At 37.8% G+C, this 18,899-nt stretch overlaps 1 protein-coding gene across 3 annotated transcripts in view; it reads right to left on the bottom strand.

Annotated features, from left to right (window-relative positions):
• Window positions 1–202: 202 nt before the first annotated feature.
• The window catches only part of LOC112305188 (kininogen-1), a 34,183-nt gene continuing 15,486 nt past the window's right edge, over window positions 203–18,899 (bottom strand). For 2 of the 3 annotated variants that reach the window (XM_024560912.4, XM_024560903.4), the window contains 6 exons: window positions 10,154–10,238; window positions 9,100–9,272; window positions 4,103–4,210; window positions 3,899–3,985; window positions 2,398–2,475; window positions 203–455 (listed from right to left, as the gene is read on the bottom strand). In XM_024560912.4, coding sequence (XP_024416680.2) covers window positions 375–455; window positions 2,398–2,475; window positions 3,899–3,985; window positions 4,103–4,210; window positions 9,100–9,272; window positions 10,154–10,238 — 612 coding nt within the window. In that variant the 3' untranslated portion in view covers window positions 203–374. The remainder of the gene's footprint in view (window positions 456–2,397; window positions 2,476–3,898; window positions 3,986–4,102; window positions 4,211–9,099; window positions 9,273–10,153; window positions 10,239–18,899) is intronic. The other variant, XM_053918200.2, reaches the window with a different exon arrangement.

Raw genomic sequence — 18,899 nt, 5'->3', positions numbered from 1 at the left:
AACTTCGTAGACATCATATTAACAAAGATTTTTTTTTCTTTTTTTGGTAATTATCTACATCGTAAAAATAGTAAAACAAGTCAAATTATTCTTAACTTTGAGATGGGAAGCAGAGGGAGGAAGAAGGGCAATTGAGGGATTCCTTAAATTGCTGGTGAAATTTGCTTTAGGATGGGTGTGGCTGAAAGCAGACTACTGTGAATTAATCAGGAGTGAGAACATCAAGACCAAACTTTATTTCATCCAGAAACAGAGTGATTAAGTGGCATTCTTCTCAACTGCATTCTTTCCCACCTTCTTGTCCTTCCACGCAGGGCTGCTGACAGGTTGGTTGTTGGGGCTAGTGTGCCAGCCATGGAGATTCTGCCCACTGGTCAGGAGACCTCACTCTGAGATGCTGGCTCTGCCCCTGCCTTCTGAGGTCGGCCCTTGTACTCGCAATGTCTTAGTTGCTTCTGTAAATATAGTAAAATTCTGTTAATCTGATGTTATCATTCACTAAGAGAAGAGTGAAGCACGAGTTGACAAAATAAGACTTTTTCCTGGCATCACTGGTTCTTTATTGAAAAGTACAGATAACATTTGAAATGAAATAAAAACTCAGAGGCTGAAATCATCATCCCATAAATTGAAGTAGCAGTGACACATGCATCCACAGGCAACTGTAGTTGATTAAAGCCCAATCTTGTTTCCCCAGGCAAAACAGCAAGGGTTATTAAATACGTGCCTCCCTCACATTACAGATATTAAACACACTGTGCTTTTCTGAAAAAATCAGTGCTTTCCAGTGTTGTAAAAAAAAGATGTGATGGTAGAGTGTGGGTGGAGAGGCAATTCCTGCCAAAATTTCTGAACAGACGTTGCATCACATCTCATGGTGTTCCCTTGGCAATTATTAGAAAAGATTTCCTTCACAAGCATGCCTCGATCTTACTTCCTCTGCTTTCCTTTCTTTTCATTCAGTGCACAGCTGCTAAAAACTAAGGAGTACTCAAACTAGCCTCAGCAACAAATAAACACACAGAAAATTTCTATTTGACAGCCATGTTGCAAAGAGTAGTTAATGAGGTAACAGATTATTGGCTTGTGAGAAACACTCTCAATCAGAAAGAGAATTATCAAAATAACTTTGTCAAGTTGGGAGTGCCTACTTGATATAACTAGCCCATTTCAGAAACAGGAAGTCAATTAGTTTATGTCTCCCTTTCTTGCTTGTTCCCCCTTGACTTCTACTGGTTTTTATTATTATTTTGCCCCTATTCAGAAGGTCAGCATTCCGTCTCTTGACTTTCCTTTACTTCACAGGTGTTCAGGAATCAGACACCACAGTTTATTCAAAATGGGAAGAATCTTTGTATGAAGAGCAATATCATTCTAATGTACACATTTGTTATTAGAAAAGTAAACTGCAGTAAGCCACAAGGCACATTTGGTTGCCCGTTTTCTGTGTTAGTTAAGAACACTTGAGAGGAAGACTCAGAAAGGGTTTAGAATTCTGCACGCAGTTTTATGTTGTCCATAGGAACTGATGGTGTCCCCATCGGGTGTCTCACCACTTCTCTCTAGGCTGTTCTGAAGCTTCATGGTTTTGGGTGTGTTATAATGGGGTATTTGGACAATGGGGAAGGGGGGTGGTGAAGTGTTAAAGAAACCCCCATGGCTGCATACATTAATAAAGAGCATCAGAGAGATTGAAATCACGAAAATCTTGTTTCCATAGTTGGATTCATTCCATTAAGTGGCTTCCAGGGGTGTCCAGGACATTTGCGGGAGCTTGTTTCTAGAAAATCAGGTATCAGGTTAAATGAAAGGTTATTTGGCTCTATCTGGATTTCAGGGATCCAAGCATCATCAGTGGATGTGGGAATTGGTGGTGTAGTAGTCATCGCAGCTGCAATGAGATCTAAGTCCTGAAAGCCAGAAAAGGTAACTGCTACACCTGGCTGGGCTGGGAGAGGGAAGGGCGTTGGCCTTCTTGTCTTTTCATGTGTCTGTGCTGATGTAGTGCTGTCTTCAGAAGAACTTTCCCAATGCATTGTTCTCCAATCATTGTGCTTCCCATTCTTTTTTTTCTTTATTTTTATGTTTACCATAGCCATGACCATGCTCATGTTTATGTCCATGGCCAAGGCCATGCCTCCCTTGGTATTCAGGATTATAGTCACGTTTCCTTTGTTGTCCATGACCATGGCCATGTTGTTGTTGATGTCCATGGCCAAGACCATGTTCCCTTTGGTGACCATGGCCTTGGTCATGCTTATATTTATAGCGAAGGTCAAGGCCATGTTTTATTTTCTTTTCATGGCCCCAGCCACGTTCCTGCATGGGTCCTTGTTCTTTTTCTGAATCCTGCTCTTCATCTTGTACAGGTGCCATGGAAGTGTAGGGTGGACTTACAGTTGTTACTTCCTTTGTTTCCTCCACTTGTACTGATCGGAAAGGTGAAAAACCTGGAGGTCTTTTCAGCATTGAAGTCTAAACAGGAAATATTAAGATGAATGCATTATTGTGAAGCCACACTGTCAATGAAGTAAGAGGGGACTCCGACCTGGCAATGCTATCTTGGTTTACAATGCAGCAAGTCCTTAAGTGCTATTTTAATAGTGCAGAAAAGATAAGAATGTATATTTTTCTTTTCATTGATTTTATATTTTGTAGATATTGATTATTATTCTTAATAATAATAATCTACTAATGGAGAGTTTTTTCTTCTTTTGGAATAATTGGGGGTTTGAACCACATAATCTCTAGGATCCCTTCTAGGTCTATGTCTATGTAAAGCCATGGCACATTATTTATTAATCGATACTATTTCTATTAGCACAATTACTGCTGTTATTTACAAAGACTCAAAGTGGCTTTAAGAATTAAACATACATGAAGCACATATCCACAATCACCTTGTTGTCTGAAACACATTAGGACGTGTTCATGAGCTTGAAATGCAGGCTTTGTATCATGTTTGTGTTAGACTATATACATATCTATGCTTGGCAAAAACCTAAATCAGAAAAAAGGGAGAAGAGGCAACTTGCATGGGAGATATGGATTACTTCTTCCTGCACTTTCACTGCTAGCGGGAACTCGATGGCTGGAGGCAGTGTTCAGTGGTGCAAAGACCATGTTCTTTAGAGTCAAACAAGCTAGACCCTAGTTATTGGCGTCCTGTGAACGTGGAGGCTCTGATTTGACCTAGACTTGCATCTGAGGGCCACTAGCTTCACTTTTCTCATCCCTAAGAAAGGAATACCAACAGCAACGGCCTCACAGAGTGGTGAGGAGAAAACTATGTGTGATGTCCTCAGTGCAGTGCCTGGGTCAGCGGACGCACTTGACAATGGTATTATTCACTCTAGGATCTCAGCAGCTTGGTAATTTCTAATGTCTCATTCTTCACAATGGGAAAAGAATTACTTACCTCCCAACCTTCTCTTGAGAACTACAAAAGATGTTGGAAACTAATGCTTCTCACACTTGAAGGTGGGTGTGCATCCCCTGGGGATCATGTTAAAATGCAGATGTGGATTCAGTAGATGTGGAGCAGGGTCAGAGATGTGCACTTCTCCCAAGTTCCTTGGGTGCAGGCAGATGCCAAAAGAGCATCTCAGGCACACCTTGAAGCTGCATAGCTAGTGTCGGCTCTCCTCCGCAGGGGCTGCACTTCACTAAGAGAGAGCCTGCTGAAGCATGGGGCACTGACAGTGTGCAGGGAGTGATTAAGAAGACTGCTGTTTTCCTTTCTGGCCATAAAAAAGAGAGCTCAGCACAGAAATGTGTTCTTCCCCTTAAAAAAAAATAGTCTCCCAATTCATTTAAATAATGGCTTAATTTTTAACCCCAAAATAGCACTTTTCAGAATATCAAAATTTACCCAAGCTGACTGTAATTAGAATCATACCTTTCCTAGTGATTGACAGTTGACAGTAGGGTAAATTTTATCCTCCCAACGTACCACAATAACGTCAGCAGTGCAGCTTAGAATTTCCTATCCATGGAAACAAAAGCCAAAAGAGAGAACAGTGCTATTCATGAATCACTTAAACACATTTAAAACATCAAGTAGATATGCAGGGAATAAGTAGAGAGTTGCACTACTACGCACTCCAAGTAAATTGATCTCACAATCTTCGGTCAACTCTTTATCACTCTCCTTGGAACACGTGGATTCCCTGGCCATGAACTCAATAGAATATCTTATTCCAGCTATCACCTGGAAAATAAGTTAGGACAAAGTAGTCACTTAATTAATATTGCATGATTAATATTTTGTTTTTAACCTAAAGGATCTTAGGGGAGAATATTAAAATTTTAATTACACACTGACCATTTGAGAATTATACAGAAAAGCACAAATGTCTCAGAACTAAACTTTTAGTTTGTATGAGTGTGTGAAATATTTGGCTGTTGGTTGGTCTCATTTCTGTTTCTACTTGGGAAAAGAAAAAGCAAGCTATAATTTTTGTTTTTATACTTTTCTGAGTTTTATTGTTCAATAGCTGAAAAATTCATTAGTCATTCAAGTGTTCTAATCAAATCTGAGTAGAAAAAAAACTTAAACACTTTCTTTAAGTCTGCCTTATTGACCTGCCAAATCTTCAATCAGAGAAATACTGAGTTATTGCCACTATAGAAATTATGAGGATGAAATTATGTGATTAGGAAAATTATTGAGTTGGCCTCTAGTTCATTTTTTTCCCCCGAGGATGGCCCTAGTAGTGATTAGTTGTCTTTAACTTCATTCAAAAGAATCTTGTTAGATTGTATTGTGACAGTTGTCACATCAGCATGCATTTAAAAAAGACATCAAAACTGGTGAATTTTTGTGTAGCAATTTTAATATTAATGATGGAAGAAAATAAGCAACACTTTTGGCATATTATGCTTTTTTATTTTGGAAGGGAAAAATACAACTGAAAGGCAAAAACGGATTTGTGCAGTGTATGGAGAAAGTGCTGTGATTGATCAAACATGTCAAAAGTGGTTTACAACATTTTGTGCTTGAGATTTCTCATTGGATGATGCTCCATAGTCAGTAGACCAGTTGAAATTGATGGCGATCAAATCAAAACATTAATTAAGAGCAATCAATGTTATACCACACAGGACATAGACAACATACTCAAAACATCCAAATCAATAAAGTTATTGGTGAAAATGAAGAATGTGTTTTTTATTTAATAGGAAAAAACGTACAAAGTTTTGGCCAACTCAATATTTTGATTTTCTAGTTTGCTTCACCTAATTTTCTTTATATTTAGAAACCATTTTGATCTGTAACAATAGTTTTAATCATTATACAGGGCTGTCTCCACAATTAACATTTTATGGCTGAATTTATTTATTTCTTTTTATCTAGAAGAGGCACAATTTATTACTAAAAAATTAAACTCATGCTTTTTAAAGTCCTTTGACTACAAGGAAATGACAAGTATAGGTTTTAAAAAGTCATTTTAAAATGCCATATTTTATATCTTACACTTGAAAAATATATTTAATAAAAATGATTATTTTGTTTTTTTTAAAGATTTTATTTATTTATTTTTAGAGAGGGGAAGGAAGGGAGAAAGAGAGGGAGAGAAACATTGATGTGTGAGAGATACATCAATCGGTTGCCTTTCACAAGCCCCCAAGTGGGGACCTGTTAAACAGAATGCATCAATATATCTGTGGACCCGGAGAGATGGCCATTATTTTTAAAAAATGAAGTTACAGGGTCACAGTGTAATCTCATTTGAAATGTCGAACCACAGGAGTCTTCCTTGTCTATTTGTGTTTTTTAAAAGCATGGAGAAAGTTTGGTGGGAAGAACAGAGGAGCATGAGAACAGAGTCATAGGAGACCTAAACTCCCGTCTGGAATTGTCTTGCTGGGTAATCATGGTTAAATTTTTAATTAAAATTTCATAATTAACTTTCCAAACTCCAGGTGTGTGTGTGTAAATGGGGAGAAAGTTCTAGGAGAGTTTTAGAGTCTATATGTTTGTGATCATAAGTTTTCTTGCTCATTTCAGAATATACCTTAATCCAATTTTTAAAACAATAATGTTGATTTAGATAATGTTGCCTGAGAAACTTAACAGCATGTGACACAAAGCACAACTGATGGCCTCAACCTCAACTCTATTCAATGTCCAGTAGAAGGAATTAAGTCAACATAAGTCTTCTGTTCTAGGGCCTTAAGATCGCATCCATACTGCCATTATTATCAGGCACCATTCTTATCAGAAGTCTTCCTGCTTAAATCCTCCTGCTTAAGTGTCCTTCTTCAAGTAGAAAATACCATATAGAAAAATAAATTCTAAATGCATTAAAAATTTAAGTTAAAGAAATAAACTCAAAAGATATAAATATATATTCATCAGATCCGAGAATGAGGAAGGATTTCTTAGGTGATAATCAGAAGAAGGAAATCTAAAGGCAGAAAAAATGTCTAAATTTGTCCAGACAAAAATGAAGCTGATTCTCAAAAATCACAGCAAAACAAATGAAAAGCCAACAGGGAAAAATATGGTATAGGATTAATATTCTTATGTATATAAAGCTGAACACTAAAAAATAAACAGAAGAAATGAACAGGTATTTCAAAAAAGACATTAAAATCGTCATTAAGTGTGAAAAAATGTTTACCTTCATGAATAATCAAATATATGCACATTAAGCAAACCAATGCAATAGGATTTTTAATCTTTAGTATTTTGGCAATGGGGAAAAACAGCAATGATGGTTGGAATTGTTCGTGTGTGGAAAGCACTGAGCCTCAATCACTGTTGGTAGGAATAGGACTCCAATCATATGACCAATGACTTATTCTCAGGTGGTGTGAATGTAAATTGGCATAATTGTAAATAGTTTGGCGATGTGCATCAGAAGTATCATATGTACATAAGCTTTGATATTAACAGTACTTTGTAAAAGAAAAAATTTCTGAATGTGCACACACTCGAGCTATATTCATCTGACCAAAGACAGGAAGCAATATGGGCAACAGCGGGGACAGTGGCGGTAGAGGCAGGGCAAAATAGATGGCCTAGGACAGAAATTGCATTCTTCACATGTGCAAACAGAAGATTTAAGAGATATTTGGTATATGAAATATGAAACCAACTTGAAATGGACATGCATTCATGTAGGACTAAATACGGAAAGCCAAGGCAAGACTAAATCTGTAAAATAAACCTTTAGCAATTTGGCAAATTGATGATTTGGAGATTGGCTTTTGGCAAACTCATCACACAGTAAATGGCTTTCCAGTAGCTTGGCTGCTCTACCAGGTCTTCCTTGGATGACCATGTCAGAACGGCCAAATTGCTCTCTTTAAATGCAAAAATCAGTAAGGATTTGTCTCATAAGAAAGTCTGAGATTCTCACTGTATCCCAGATTTGGCAAATGAAGGAATGTCAGTTCCCTTCAATTAATTCACAGCATTACCTGTTGTTTTCCCCTGGCATCCTCAGCATGAACACACATACACACAAAGAGACATATATGCTAGAATGTTGATTAGCTAATTGACAGAGAACTCTAAGTACTAAGAGGACTAGATAGGCATGTTTGACAGTGGGTGCTTCTCTCCTGACAGCAAACCTCTGACATACAATGTATGACAGAGTACTAGACTATTTCTGCATCATGAAGAATAAGGGAATTTCACAAGAAAGCAGGAAGAGGAAGTGAGAAGACAAGCCAACAAACCCAAGAGTAGCATCACTGGTGTACCCTGTGAGTAAGCCTACTGTGGGTCATGTGCCCATGAAATGAGGGAGAAAAGGTTGTGTTGTCCAGGACAGGAGTAAGTGCCTGAGCAGGAGAGAGATCAAAGTGTCAGTCTTGATTTATTTTAATAAGATTTGCTTAGGGTTTTTTCCCAGTAGTAAAACTAATACAGGACATTAGAAGATGAAATTAAACAGCCCATTGTGCCCTTACTTAAAGCCATCACTGTGGCCAGCTGGAGGCATTTGTGTCTTTTCAGCAGTGTTTTCTGTAGTTTTTTATAACACAATTGACAACAGAATGTACATTCAATTGATGGCCTTTTTGTTTTCATTGCATATTTTACACAAGCAATTTACCACATCAAGAACTCCTCACAAAGATGCTTTATAACTGCTGCTTGATATTCTTTCTATATTATTAATCAATTGATGGTTTATAAGTTTTTCCTTTATAGTTAGTGCTGCAACAAATGTCATTGTCTATAAAGACTCTATTTTAGATTTCTAGAAATTCGATTACTGAGCCAAAAGTATGAACTATTTTAAGAGGAGGCTTTTTTATTCTTCAGATCATAAAGCATGTTGGTTACCTCTAAGAGTGTGGTTCTATTTTGATTAGTTTTCTTTAGCTTATCATTAGGGAGGCCAGTTTTGAGGTTTATAATAGGAATCTGTCCATGAATAGATGAGCCATATGCTGTTGGAGTTGGAAGCAGTTTGGACTTTTCTCATCCAGCCACTCAATTCACACGTGGTGCCACAGAGACTGAGTGAGTCTGAATGACTTCCCGGGGTTACCTAGGACATGAGGGGTAGGTACTATGGTAGAACTGGGTCTCTGGACCCCCAGACTGGGACTCTTCTTATCCTCCATTAACAGGGCATGGAAGGAGAGACAGCTCTTTAGAGAATACATTTGTGGGCCAGAAGGCCACCCAGCCAGGGGGCAAATGACACAGAGGTGTGAGTGTGAAGGGTCTCGGTGATGACAGATTGACTGACGTGGCTGAGCCCAAGGCCCTGAATGATGCTATAGTAAGAGATGAGACTGGAAAGGCAGAGAATAAGTCCTGCTTTTTATAGCCCTACATTTTATTAATTATATAATAGTTGCTAGAATTTATATAACTCTTTAGAATTTGGAAAGATAATGTATTGACATAGATTATCTTACTTGATCCTCACCCCTGTCCTTTACAGACAGAAAATGAAAAGAATGTTCTCAAGACTTGTCCAAGATCACACATCAAGCATGCAGAGAGGTTGGGACTTGAAATTCAAATTCCTTTCACCAGGTATATTGTCTCCCACCCCAGAGCCTAGATCAGTATGCAATTTGCACACAGACTATGATATCACTGTTTTTGCAGGAAAATTTACAGACCTGTGTTGTTGCTCTCTTCACAGTGTCAATCTTGAAATAGAAAGTTCCATTATTCTCTGCATTAAGCTTTGCAATGGAATGATTCAGAGGCTCCACCAGCTCTGGGCTGTCAACAGGTATCTCTTTAGGGCAGCCACGGCAAATTAGGGTAGGTAGTGGTACAAAATCCTCCCCTGAAAGAATCAAGTTTTAAGTCAGCATGTGACTGAAGGTGCAGTCTAGCTCAGTACCTCTCCTGCTCATGGCCCAGCATGCATTTGCAGAGGGCCATGCAGCAACCCAAAGCCCAGTAGCGAGTGGGTGGAGGTTGTCTTTCTCACCTTCCCCTCACTGCCTCTCCTCTTGTCCTCTCCTCAGAGTCAAGTGTATTTAGGGAAACCTTCAATTGGTAGGTGTTAATTTGTGATTCAATCAATATGCTGCATTTTTTCTAAGTCTGCATTTTTGATAGAAAGTGTAAAAGGCAATACTTAACATAAAATGAATGACCGTCTAGTGGAAAATTTTTAAGTCTTATATTCTGGTGATCAGGCAGTTTCAATGATGTTCCTCATTGTGGAATGTATACAAATATTTTCCAAGCATGAGAAAAGCTAACACTTGTTCTAAGAAATACAGCTTGACCATAAACTCTCACTATCTCCCTTTTCCCCCATGATAACATGCAGGGGAAAATAGTCTTTAATTGAAAGGATTTCATTTTGAGTGATTAAACATGAGATACTGTTTCCCCAATTTATAGCACCTGACTCAGGGACATCTTATACACAAGGAAGACCAGATGACATTGTATCGGGAGCCCAGCTTCGTCCACAGAATATAAGCCTTTTCTTCTCTCACCATATTCCCTTCTGGCAGTTTCAGGGCAGTCTCAACTGCATCTGCTATAGCACAGCTGTGCAGAGATGGGGTACAGGGCTCTCAGAAAGCTCTGTTGATCATATAGAGTTTGGGGCACATCATGGGACCCAAAGCACAATTTCTATGAAAAGATTTAGTTAGTTGTCTGGGATCCACAGATACCAGTAGAGCACAAACACACATTATCCCATACCTCGATAAAGGTTACAGTTCTGTGAGAAGGAAGTAATTCTTCGCTTAGGATCCATGTACGCACGGTCTATACATTCACCGATATCCTAATGTTTAAAAAGAATACAAGTGCAAAATTTAAAATGTTTTTAAGAAACTTTAAAGTAGACAACTAATAAAATTAAACATATGATGTCAACTAAATATAGAAAATAAAACAAAACATAGTCCAATTGCAAAACAAAGAATAAGAAACAATTAGGTATTAGCATCAACAATAAATGCATATGCAGAAACACATAGAAACATGAAATAAGATGAATACCTAGTATAGAAATAATAATCATGTCATTGAGTAGATAAATTTCTTTTAGAAAGGAATTCTGGCCAGGACGGAGGTGTAGGTAGAAACCCTTCGCTTCCTCGCACAACCAAAAGGAGGATAACAACCAATATAAAATCAATTAACAACCAGAAGTGCCAGAAAATCAAACTACATGGAACTCCGACAACCAAGGAATTAAAAAAACGGTCAATCAGACCAACCAGACAGGTAAGACTGGCTACAGAGAGAACCCGTGGCAAGGCCTCGGACCACATGGGAGGGGCTGGCTGAAAGGAGCCATCTGAGGCAGTGGACCATGCGGGCGCCGCTGACTGAACAAGAAACAGAGACTCAGAGCTGACTGTGGACTACAGCAGGGGGTTGCCACAGCGGGAGAAACTCCCAGTCTCACACAATAGTTGGAAAGTGGGACTAGAGCCAAGCAAGCTAGCTGCATTGTTCCCTCTCTGACCCCTCCCCCACAGACAGCGCCAGAGTGCAGCAAGGAGGGTTGCCCTGCTCTGGAGAATACCTAAGGCCTCACCCCCTTACAACTTAACAGGTGCGCCGAGATAAAGTAATATGGCCCAAATGAAAGAACAGAGCGAAACTTCAGAAGGAGAGCTAAGTGATGAGGAGATAGTCAATCTATCTGATGGAGAATTCAAAATCCTGGTAATCAAAATGCTCACAGAACTGATTACGCTTGATCACAAAATGAAAGAACAAATGAAGGCTACCCAAAGTGATATAAAGCAAAATATACAGGGAACCAACAGTGACAGGAAGGAAACCAGGACTCAAATCAATGATTTGGAACAAAAGGAAGAAATAAACATTCAACTGGAACAGAATGAAGAAACAAGAATTCAAAAAATTAAGAGAGGCTTAAGAACCTTTGGGACAACTTTAAATGTTCCAACATCTGAATTATAGGGGTGCCAGAAGGAGAAGAACAACAGAAGAAAGCTGAAAACTTATTTGAACAAATAATGAAGGAAAACTTCCCCAATCTGGTGAAGGAAATAGACTTCCAGGAAGTCCAGGAAGCCCAGAGAGTCCCAAAGAAATTGGATCCAAAGAGAAACACACCAAGGCACATCATCATTAAGTTACCCAAGATTAAAGATAAAGAGAGAATCTTAAAAGCAGCACAAGGAAAGGAGACAGTTGCCTACAAAGGAGTTCCCATAAGACTGTCAGCTGATTTCTCAAAAGAAACCTTGCAGGCAAGAAGGGGCTGGAAAGAAGTATTCAAAGTCGTGAAAGGCAAGGACCTATATCCAAGATTACTCTACTCAGCGAAGGTCTCATTTACAATGGAAGGGCAGATAAAGTGTTTCGCAGATAAGGTCAAGTTAAAGGAGTTCATCATCACCAAGCCCTTGTTATATGAAATGTTAAAGGGATTTATCTAAGAAATAGAAGAAGATTAAAAACTCTGAACAGTAAAATGACAACATACTTACAACTATCAACAACTGAACCTAAAAAAAAAAAAGAAAAAGAAAAAGAATGAAAACAAAAACTAAGCAACAGGAACAGAATCAGAGAAATGGACATCACATGGAGGGTTTTCAGTGGGGAGGGGGAGGGGAGGAATGGGGGAAAGGTACAGGGAATAAGAAGCATAATTGGTAGGCATAAAATAGATGGGGAGAGGTTAAGAATGGTATAGGAAACAGAGACTCAAAGAACTTATTTGTACAACCCATGGACATGAACTAAGGGTGGGGGAATGCTGGAGGCTTGTGGGGAGCAGGGCTGATAGGGGATAATGGGGGAAAAATTGGGTAAACTAATAGCAAAATCAATAAAATATACTTTAAAAAAAGGCAGACTTTCAGATAAGTTAAAACTAAATTAATGTATTATATATTCAAGAATAATATTTTATAATATAAAAGATAAAGGAAGATTAAACATAATGGATGAGCAAAGCTATATGAGGCAAATATAAACAAAACATCTACAGTATTATTAATATTGGACAAAGTAAAATTCAAGATAACAAAATCATGATGTTAGTAAAAAAGACAATTTTATATTTATAAAAGTTATAGTCTAGAAGCCTGAAGTCAAAATACATAAAGCAGAAACTAGATATCTGAATAAAATAGATTAAAATAATGGTGGTGGGGAAATTTAATATGTAACTATAAATCTAAGACAGACTGATAAAAAATAAATAAAGTCATAGAAGACTGCAATGACATAATAATTTATTTAAATGGTATTTTCATAAGATACATATGATTTAAATGATATTTTTATAAGGATGATACAGATATTTTCGATTGCTTTTCCATCAGGTCACAAGAAAACTCAATAGATTTTTAAGTCAAAAATAATACTGGCTATGTAACTTAGACTTCAGAACCAAAAAGAAATAAAATCTTCAAAAGTTAATAAGTTTAAACAAATAAATAAAAAACTATTTGGAAACCTAAGCACACTTGGCTAAACAGGGTATTCCTTAAATGAGGAAAAATATTTTTAAAAAAACAACCATAGAAAAAATAATTTTTGAAAATGTTGTCCGAGCAGCACTTAGACTTTAAATCACATTTTTATATGTTGTCATAATTTAAAAAGGGACAGGCAAAAAGAAAATTAAAATAAAAAGAGAGAAGCAAGAAACAAATAAAATAATCTCAAATCTAGGTGTTTATCTCAAGAAGTAAGAAAAAGGAAAAGAATGGTAAAAAGCTTTAAGCAAAACAAAAAGGAGGAAACAAAGCAATAATGATGAACTGGAAAACCAAAAGCACTAGCATTAATAAATACTCCACATGATTATTCTTGGGGTAAGGAAAAAATCAAAAGGAAAAAAAAGTCAACAAACCAAAGGTTACAGAGAAGTATAACAATATAAGAGAATAATTATAAACAAGTGTATGCTAATTTAAATCCCCCCAAATGGATAGCTTTCTGGAAAACTATAAATAACTAACACTGATTTTATAAAACTCAACATCAAAACCACAAACATCCAATTAAAAATGGGTAAAGGACATGAATAGACACTTCTCCAAAGAGGACATGCAGATGGCCAATAGTCATATGAAAAGATGTTCAATGTCACTAATCATCAGAGAAATGCAAATTAAAACAACAAGGAGATACCATCTCACACCTGTCAGAGTAGCTATCATCAATAAATCAACAAACATCAAGTTTGGCAAGAATGTGCAGAAAAAGGAACCCTCATGCACTGTTGGCGGGAATGCAAATTGGTGCAGCCACTATGAAAAGCAGTATGGAGTTACCTGAAAAAAATTAAAAATGGAATTGCCTTACGACCCAGTGATTCCACTTCTGGGAATTTATCTAAAGAAATCCAAAACACTAATTTAAAAAAATATATGTACTCCTATGTTCATTGCAGTGTTATTTACAATAGCCAAGATTTGGAAGCAGCCCAAGTGTCCTTCAGTAGATGAGTGGATAAAACAGCTATGGTACTTTTACATAACGGAATGCTACTCAGCCTTAAAAAGAAGAATTTTACCCTTTGCAACAGCATGAATGGACCTGGACAGCATTATGCTAGGAGAAATAAGCCAATCAGAGATATACATATGATTCATTGGATTCCATATGGTTCATATAATTCTTTGGATTCCACAAATGATTTCTCTCATATGTGGAATCCAGTGAACAAACTGAACTAACAAGCTCTGGGGCGGGGGTTGAGTGGGTAGAGAGATTGAGCAAAAAAAACAAAAAGAGAGAAAAAACTCGTGGAAAAAGACAACAGTGTGGTGATAGCAGAGGTCGGGTGGGTGGAGGTGGAAGAGGGTATAGGGGAATAAGTGTTCATGGAAAAAATAAAATTATATAAAATAAAATAAAATCCTTAAATGGACCAATTATTGAAAAACTGAAGAATGCTGTCATTATTCTCAACTTCTCTTCCACTTCTCACCCCCGAACAACACAGACGTTTTATAGATTTTTTAAATTAAAGAAACATATAGTTCCATACTACATAAAGTGTGTCTGAATGTAGAAAATAGTGGCAAACTACCCAACTCAAAAAACAGTGGCAAACAACTGAACTCAAAAATAGAAGGCAGCAGGAAAGACCAAGACCAAACGTGACATTCAATGACTCCATGAAAGAAGTCATAGGAATGGACTACAGGTACGTGGCAGAGCTGTCGAGATCACGACAGTGTGGCCACCACTCATCTGTAGGGTCACAGGGAGTCAGAGCTGACTCAGCTGCATGTAACTCCCACCCAATCCATTCTATAAAACTATAATCTGGATAGCAAAACTTGAAAAAACAAAATGTACACACATACAAATACCCAGAAAACTATCAAACCATTTTCACTTACAAACATAGACGTAGAATTCTTAAATACACTAGAAATAAAATTCAAATGCATATTTAAGGAATAATTAACACTAAACAAATAGAGTTTAAGAATGTAGAGATTACTATTAGCAAAGTTGCCAAAACATCATAACAGATTAAATTAGAAATACAAAACATGATATAATGATACATATCAAAAGCATTTGCTAAATTCTAACACAAAGTTTTTTTCTTAAAAAATATTTTTGAATGTAGTTGGGTGGCATTGGTTAATGAAATTATGTGATTTCCAAGTGTACAATTCTACAACACATCATCTGTATATTGTATTGTGTGTTCACCACCTGAAGGCAAGTCTCCTTCTGTCACCGCTTATGCCCCTTTACCACCTTCTGTCTTCCACCAACCCCCTTTTCCTCTGGTAACTGCTGTCTGTGTCTACGAGTCTTTGTTTGTTCGTTTGTTTTGCTTAATCCCTTCATCTCTTTCACCCAGCCCCCCAACCCCCCTCCCCTCTGACAGCAATCAGTCTGTTCTCTGTGTCCATGAGTCTGCTAACACACGTTTCTTATTTAAGAACAAAACAAGCCTCTTTAAAAGTAGGAATGTGAGGATGCTTCTTTAAAATGATACAAATGTCTACCTGGAACCCATGATAAATATTAATAATAACAAAACTCGAGAGCCTGTCTCAATAAAATCAAGAATAAAACATAAATTTGTATGAGATATCTCTGGACATTTGGGTTGATTCATTGAGACATGGAACAAAAAAAAAGCACCAGAAAAGAGGAGGTAAAATAATATCTTATTATTTTATACCTAGAAGAAATGCATGAAAACAGGAAAACATAACAAATATAGAAATAGTTTTTTCAAGAATGTTAGATGAGTTATTAATTATAATAAAAAATGGAAAGAACGCAAATGTCTTAGGAAAGTAACTCAAAAAACAATCTACAGTATCTTTTAAATAATTATACGATTATTTAAAAGAAAGTTTACCAAGAAGGATGGACAGAAACCACCTCGAGACGCGTAAGAAGGGTGTGGTCACAATAGTGGACTGTCTGCTCCCACAGGCAGCAGGCCCAGGTCACAGAGGGATAGTGTGGCTATTGCAGCTTCCCCCTGAGAGGAGTGAAGTCTGGACCCTAAACTGGGCTCTGAAGCACAGCATGCAAGAGCTGGGATCAGCCACCTACATAGGATCCAGTGGTAAAAGGTGTTCAGGTTTCCGTCCACCAGGGAGAGATGGGGCCCGCTGGAGACAAAGCCACATTTTTGTTTTTGTTTTATTAAGGGACCAAAGCACAGGTTTTTCATTCATAGCCACTCACCTTGGGGTTCATTGAAGGGAGGGTGATGTGGACTGGAGTCACCTGAGGAGAGTCTGGAGTGGGAGGTATTAGGGAGAGTCATGGGGGAGCGCTGCTGGGATCCCTGTGCCAGGCCATCCCCAGATATTTCAGCAGCCATTTTTCTTGAGAACAGCAAGTTCTTCCCCCTGGGAATCAGCCTGGGGGCGGGGAACAGTTACTCCGCCCTGTGGGATATTGCTTGCCCCACCCTGCATCTGTTTTTTCCCCCAACCTGTATTTTAAGTCTTGCTGAGTAGAAATCAACCTAGGCAGACCCAGGGGATGTCAGACTGGCTTTGGGGTGTGGCCATTCCTTACACTTTCTTAGGAACTGGACTTGCGCTTCCCGCTCACAGCAATAGAAACACCCTCAGGGTTTCCGATGAACCTAAACCCTGGACTTCAAAGGCCCCACCTGCTTGCCTACTAGGAGCTCCACCCTGCTGAGTTAAGGAAAATAACCTGGGACAGACTCAGATGTGTGGTTCTGGGGCAGGGGAACATCTTTCCTGAAGTCTGAATGGCAGCTCCTGCCCAGCGGAGATCCAGGGGGTCCCATCTGCCTGAGTCCACCAGAAGCCCTTTCAGAAATAGTTGGTTCAGTTACTAAGACTGACAGCAGGCCAGCAGGAAGAGGCAGATCCTGTGATGCCTTGGGTTGTTTGTTGACCCACTCGGAGACCTGTGCTGTTAATAGCCGGCTTTGCAGGGCAAGTTGTCCCCTCCCATGCATAGCCAAGCTGGGTGGAGGCAGCCACAAATTGTGGATCCTTTGTAGCTTCCATCAGGTTGTCAAGGGCCCAATGTGGACAGCTTCAGACACTGCATTACACCAGCTTCAGAAAACACTGGAGCTGTATTCAAAGACAGATCCCAGTAGGCAGGTACTCAACTCTGCTGAGACGAATTCCACTTTGTTATTTTTCACTATTTTCATTACTTTTTCTTTTTCATAGCTTTTTAATTATTTTTTATTTTCTCCTATTTTTTCTTTTTCTTTTTTCTTTCATATCTCTTATTGATTCCTTTTATTACTCTATCTTTTTCTTATACTTTTATTTAGTTTTTAATCTTTCTTTTTAATTTTTTTTCTTGTTCTTTTGCTCTTTCTTTTCTTTAATCTTATTGTTTCTCTTCCTTCACTCATAATCATTTTTCTTTCCTTTGGTCTTCTTGAATTTTTTTTTTCTTTTACTATTATATATCTCTTTGTTCTTTTCTTACTCTTTGCTCTTTTGTTCTTGATTTTTCTGTTGCTGGGGGATTTTTTTTGCTTGTTTTTAGAGTTGTTTTGTTTTTTGTTTTTTTCTATCAGCACCTGTACAACAGCTTGTAAGATGTGGCTAAGGCTGAGCCTCTCAGTCAACCAGGCAGAGGGGAGATCCCACCAACAAACCAGCCAACAACTATCAAGACCCAATTACAACAGTAGATTCCACATAACCCACACAAGGTCCATTTCTAGAGAATCTAACTCTTGAGATCAAGGAGGCTATACCACTAGGTCCCACAGGATTCATACCACATAAGTACACCTCACAAAGACTAGGAGTCAAAACAGATTTATCTGATGCAAGAAACAAACATAAAGAGACAGCTAAAATGGAGAGACAAAGAAAAAACATGAAAATGAAAAAAAAGGAGGAATCCCCAGAAAAAGAGCTTAAAGAAATTGAGGCAAGCAATTTACCAAACATAGAGTTCAAAGTAGTAGTTATAACAATGCTCAAAGAACTTAGTGAGAACTACAAGGAACTTAGTGGTAACTATATCAGTATGGAAAAGGACATAGAAACTATGAATAAGAACTAGTTGGAAGTAAAGAATACAATATCTAAAATGAAAAATACACTAGAAGGAACTAAAAGCAGGCTAGAAGAAGCAGAGGATCGAATCAGCAATTTGGAAGACAAGGAATAAAAAACACCCAATCAGAGCAACAAAAAGAGAAAAGACTTAAAAAGAATGAGGATAGTTTAAGGGAAATTTGGGACAACATGAAACATAACAATATCCATATCATAGGGGAAACAGAAGGAGAAGAAAGAGAGCAAGGGATAGAATACCTATTTGAAGAAATAATGACAGAAAACTTCCCTTACCTGGTGAAAGAAAAGTCATACAAGTTTAGGAAGCACAAAGAGTCCCAATCAAGATAGACTCAAAAAGACCCACACCAAGACACATCATAATTTAAATGGCAAAGCTTAAAGACAAAGAGAGAATATTAAAGGCAAGAAGAGAAAAACAGTTAAAACAGTTAGTTACCTACAAGGGAGCCCCCATAAGGCTGTCAGCAAGGACCTGCAACCAAGACTACTCTATCCAGCAACACTATCATTTAAAATTGAGGGTGAAAGAAAGAGCTTCCTAGACACACACAAAAAAGACTAAAGGAGTTCATTGTTACCAAACTAGCATTACAAGAGATGTTAAAGGGATTGCTATAAGAATATGGAGAAACTGAGAGGAAAGAACATAGGTATCAAGAAAAAAAATGGCAACAAATGAGTACCTATCAATAATAACCTTAAATGTAAATGGATTAAATGCTCCAATCAAAAGACATAGGGTAGATGAATGGATAAGAAAACATGACCCACATAAATGCTGTCTACAAGAGACCCACCTCAGAACAAAAGATAAACACAGACTTAAAATGAAGGAATGAAAAAAATATGCCATGCAAATAGAGACAAAAAAAATGGTGTAGCAGTACTTATATCTGACAAAATAGACTTTAAAACAAAGGCCA

Source organism: Desmodus rotundus, chromosome 2, assembly GCF_022682495.2.
Source record: "Desmodus rotundus isolate HL8 chromosome 2, HLdesRot8A.1, whole genome shotgun sequence".
Classification (NCBI taxonomy): Eukaryota; Metazoa; Chordata; class Mammalia; order Chiroptera; family Phyllostomidae; genus Desmodus; species Desmodus rotundus.
The sequence above is the reverse complement of the archived record's forward strand: the minus strand, read 5'-3'. Positions and strand labels throughout refer to the sequence as shown.